This window comes from Triticum urartu, chromosome 5A, assembly GCF_056163025.1.
Source record: "Triticum urartu cultivar PI428250 chromosome 5A, HENAU_Tu73, whole genome shotgun sequence".
NCBI classification, from domain to species: domain Eukaryota; kingdom Viridiplantae; phylum Streptophyta; class Magnoliopsida; order Poales; family Poaceae; genus Triticum; species Triticum urartu.
This window is the reverse complement of record NC_141877.1, coordinates 520244455-520249178: the sequence shown is the minus strand read 5'-3', so window position 1 is coordinate 520249178 and position 4724 is coordinate 520244455. Positions and strand designations below refer to the sequence as shown.

The window sequence follows — 4724 nt, the reverse complement described above, 5'->3', positions numbered from 1 at the left end:
CTGCTGAAAATGGAGTCGTTGGCAGGAAACAGAAGGGGACCTGATCGACATGACCTGACCCAGATCCGGACGGGATGGATCGATGCACCAAAAATGACAACAGCGATGTTCATCCATACATACCTGAACATGGATCATGCGGGACGGGATGGATCGATGCACCAAAAATGACAACAGCGATGTTCATCCATACATACCTGAACATGGATCATGCGCCCCAACAAAACAGGGGGATGATAGGAAAACTACAAAGATCGGCCGGTTAGATCACAGTGCACCCGCATGGATGGGATGTACAGGAAGCTCTGGATCCAAGCCGCTGTTAATGCACTGTACACTAATAATCACACAAGCCCAGGGAAGTCCTTCCGTTCCTGAAATGATGTGGAGGAGGGTGTGAGCCATGAATGGGAAGATGCGAGGCTTTCTCAACCACACAGGATTTATTCAGCAGCATCGCATCCGCAATGATAGGGCTCGCACAGGAACTTGTATATTCATGTAGACATGCAAAAGCAGATATAAACAGTTTAAAAGACCATCGAACGTATTTCCTAGAGGAAAATTACTCCAAAATTCGTATCAATAACTGATTCGTCCCAGCTAACATCAAATCTTTATGGGGCTCGTGACTAGAAAAGGCATTTTAACTAAAGATAATTTGCTTTAAAGGGGCTGCAATGGTAATAAGGGTTGCGCCTTTTGTGGTCAGGATGAGTCTATTGACCATTTGTTTTTACTTGTTTGGCTGCTAGGTGTTGATGTGGAGCCTGATGTGGAGCCTGATGAAATGTGCTTTTGATCTAGATTCTACTCATAATTGCCTCACTGATTGCTTGGGTAGATGGATCAGATTGTTTCCTAAACATGATAAGAAACTTTGTTTTGGTTGGTGTTGCTGCTATGTTTTGGACTATCTGGAGATGTAGACATGACGTTACATTTGGAAGAAAAACTATCAATAATCCTTTAATCCTTGTGAGGCTGATGTTTTCGTGGATTGCTGATTTGTCAATTTTGCAGACAAATGAGCCAGAAACAAGGTTACTGAAGACGGGAGCAAAGTTAGTCGAGTGACTAGCAAATGAAGTCTACAGGGCGTCGCAAGGGTGGAGGCCGGGAGTTCTTCGGATAGGTGGTTGACAGATGGAGATCCTATAGTTTCAGCTAGTAGGTCATGGATCATGTTATGTTCATGTTGTGAGCTGGTAGTTCATCGTACCTCCAGTTTTGTAATGGACCTAGTCCTGGATGTTGGTTGTTGGTTCTTGCAGTTTTCTTTTGGGTAGTAGTAGTTTGTAATCAGACCATATGATTTCTTTATATGCAATCGGAGGGAGAGGCCCCTCTTTTGCTTAAAAAAAACAATAAGTGATTCAGAAATCAAACTGGCTACAAACCTAGCATTAGATATCAAAAAATCAGATTGACCAGCACCGAGAGAATATGTGCATAAGGAAGAAAAGGAAACAATTCTAAAGATATGCTATAAAGATGGAAGCATGTACCTGGGACATTGATCATCCATCCATTAGAACATTAATCTCTGCTGCAGTTGAACAGCGATGCAATTAGAGCCTCTCAATTGCATCTCAAGCATGAAAAACTTGGAAGGAAGTTTTTCCACAGTCACCAACTGAGCAGCATAATTTGCAGAAATAGTCAAACAAAACCATGAGGTCATATGCAAGAAAAATGTAAGGCTCTAGGATTTAAGAAATTTTCTCTGATAGATGAGTGAAATGTGATGTACATGATACAACATTTAGACCAAAGAGAGTACACGATGCTAATCTCCCAAAACTATTCCACCACAAAGCAACTCAAGTTCTGTACGCGCGAGCCTACAAGCCCCCCCAGGACACCTGGAACAAAATTACCTCCATGTACCAAGAACCCAATCAAAGATGTAAATCAACTTTCGCCATGTTTGGGATCAAAAAAGTCCAGCCAGAGTATGAATAGAAGCCACTCGATGTATATACAGCACTTGGACATTGTAAAGAAGAACACCGTTAATATTCTTCTCCCATGCATCTCCACAGCACATGTGACCTAATAGTAGCCCTTTGCGCCTCTGGATTGGTACAGCTCCAACCTGATCTTCGCCTCTGGCAACAAGTTCTCGATTGTCGGGTCTTGCATCATGTATGCTTGTTTGGAGGCCCATTCGAGCACCGTGAGGATCTCAGCTTGTGCCAACTCCTCGCTGTCTGGGACATTGTGTGCAATGTAACATACAAGGGTGAGTGCTGCCAGCTGAACCGCCTGCTCGCTGAAATACACGAGCTGAACAAGATGCTTTGCGCCACCCGCATCGACGATTGCTTTGGAATGGTCAACGCGCAGGTAATTGTCCGTGCACACAAACTTGGTAAGGGACATTGCTGCCTCCTTGGAGACATCTGCTTCCCTCTCATCAAGAAGCTTCACCAGTGGCCCAATGATCCTAGTCTCTGTTGCACGGAAGGTTCTGGACAGGCAGCCCAATGAGATAATGCAAGGAATCAGGAGCTCATCATACTCGGCCTTCTCGACAACACGCAGGAGCTGGTCAACAACGGCACGGGCGGCGGGAGAGGTCGGTTTAAATGCTGAGCGTCGCAGGTCGGAGTTCTGCTCGGCGACACTGCAGATCTCCATGAGAGCCATCGCAGAATTGTATTGCACGTCGCCTTCCCCCTTTTCCAGAAGAACCGCAAAGCAGAGAAGAGCCCTTGACTCGGTGATGCTCTTGCAGATAGCAGCATTGCCCTTGGCGAGGTGCCACAGAGCCTTGGCGGCATTGGCCTTCATGTATGCCTTTGTCTCGGGGTCCTCGAACTCCCTGCCCCTTGTGGTTGTCCCTGACAGTGATGCATTATGCTGCTTTGACGCGATAGCACCGCCTCCGTTACCGCCCTTGCTGCTGCCGCCATTGGAGTTGGAGTTGGAGTTGGAGGAGTTGGACTTTGAGGCCATGGTGGACTGGACCAAACTGTGCATCTCGTTCTTGCTCTGGGAAGCATTTCCAGCAGCAGGGTGCCTCTCTGTGTTATGCTGATGCTCCTCGAGCAAGTCCGGCATGCCGTTGTTGTTCTTTTTGTCCATGACGACGGAATGTATGGACAACTTGGAGGTGATGGCGTACTTGGAGTGCTCCTGCACGGTCTCGAAGGCGAGGTGGCCGACGAGCAGGCGGATGGCGTTGTGCTGGGCGAAGGCGTCCTGGCAATTGGGGTGGTTGGCGGCGAGCTCGGAGATGGCCCATGCGACCATGGCCTGCACCTTCATGGGGGCGTCCTTGAGCACCTTGGCGAAGGCGGCGCAGGCGCCCGCGAGCACCATCTGCTCGACGCACTCGGGGTCGCGGCCGAGGAGTCCGATGGCGAGCGCGGCGCTCTCCTGTCCCTCGAGGCGGCCCTCCTTGACGAGCCTGAGCAGCGGCGGCACCCCGTCCTCCTCGATGATGAGCTTGGAGTAGCGGTCGTTGTCGCGGGCGAGGGAGACGAGGCTGGCGGCGGCGTCGGCGCGGGCGTCGAGGTTGCCCGTGTAGAGCACCGCGATCTGCTCCCAGATGAGGAAGAGGATGGGCTCGTTCTGCGCGATGGGGGGCAGGCCGATGTGCATGTCGAAGTCGTCCTCGCCGGCGCCGGCGGAGGAGGAGGCGGAGACGCGGAGCAGCCAGGAGAGGTCCCCCGTGGAGTTGTCGAGCTGGTTGGCCATCTTCTTGAATGACCCGGCCGGGATGATGGTGAAGACCCGGCGGACGAGGCCGTGCGCGCGGCACTTGTCGACCAGCGCCAGCGCCTTGTCGAGCGCCTTCTCGGTGTCGTCGAAGATGCGGCGCGCGGGCCGCTCGTAGAGGTCGGCGCGGGCCGCCTGGCGGAGCAGCGCGGCGAGGCGCTCCACCTTGGCCTTGAGCTCCACGCACTCCTGCCGGAACGTGTAGGCCTCGTCGGACCACTTGATCACCTGCTCCGCCAGCTGGATCGGGCGCGCCAGGATCTGCTTGAGGTCGTCCATCTCGGGGGCGGTCCCGACGGCGGCGCCGCGCGGCCGAGCCGCAATGGGTGGGGTGGAGGGAGGGGGGCTAGTCTAGTTGCTACTCCCCGTCGGTGCGGGCGGGCGGCGGCCTTCCTTCCTCCCTGCCTCCTCCGGATTGGGGGCGGCGGGGTTGGGGGAGGGGGAGGAGGAGGAAGGGGGTGGGGGAGCGTGCTGCCGCTGCCGGGGGTGGGGTGGGGAGTAAATTGGGAATCGGTTTGGGTTTTTTGGGGAGGGGTTACTCTCTCTAGTTGGGCAGGGGTGCGCGTGAGCTGGAACCCGCGCACACGACACGCACCACCCACGCCCACGGGCGGCCGGGTCGGGTCGGGTCGGGTGCGTTTGGCTCGTGCTCCCTCCCGCGGTGATTTTTGGGGGCCATTTTCCCGGCTCCCCTATATCTCCGTGCGTGCGTCGTTTTCAGTCGTGGCCTCGGGCTTTCGCTGCCCCGCCCCCGCGGGGTCAATGCTATGCCATGCCATGCCATGCGCCCGGGTGCTGCGGGTGGTTGGGCTCCGGCTCCGCTGGCCGGGTCGTCGCACCGGACAGAGGCGACGTGGGGATGGTTAGGTGCGGACAGCACGTGGAGGGAGCCGTGCGTGCCGGCGCTCTGGCTCTGGCTGTGGGGCCTAAAACCGAGCCGGTGATCCCCAGTTTTTTTTTTTTTGGTTTAGCAGCTGACATTCTGTTTTTCGTGTGTG

General features: G+C 53.9%; 1 protein-coding gene across 1 annotated transcript; it reads right to left on the bottom strand.

The window, feature by feature from the left end:
• Window positions 1-1711: 1711 nt before the first annotated feature.
• On the bottom strand, window positions 1712-4209 carry LOC125510241 (uncharacterized). Its single transcript, XM_048675366.2, has one exon. It carries the CDS (start codon window positions 4003-4005, stop codon window positions 2056-2058), a length of 1950 nt encoding a protein of 649 aa, XP_048531323.1. The 5' UTR covers window positions 4006-4209; the 3' UTR covers window positions 1712-2055.
• Window positions 4210-4724: the final 515 nt, after the last annotated feature.

Coding starts and splice junctions, on each gene's coding strand:
- LOC125510241 (XM_048675366.2), bottom strand. CDS start 4,005: ATGGACGACCTCAAGCAGATCCTGGCGCGCCCGATCCAGCTGGCGGAG.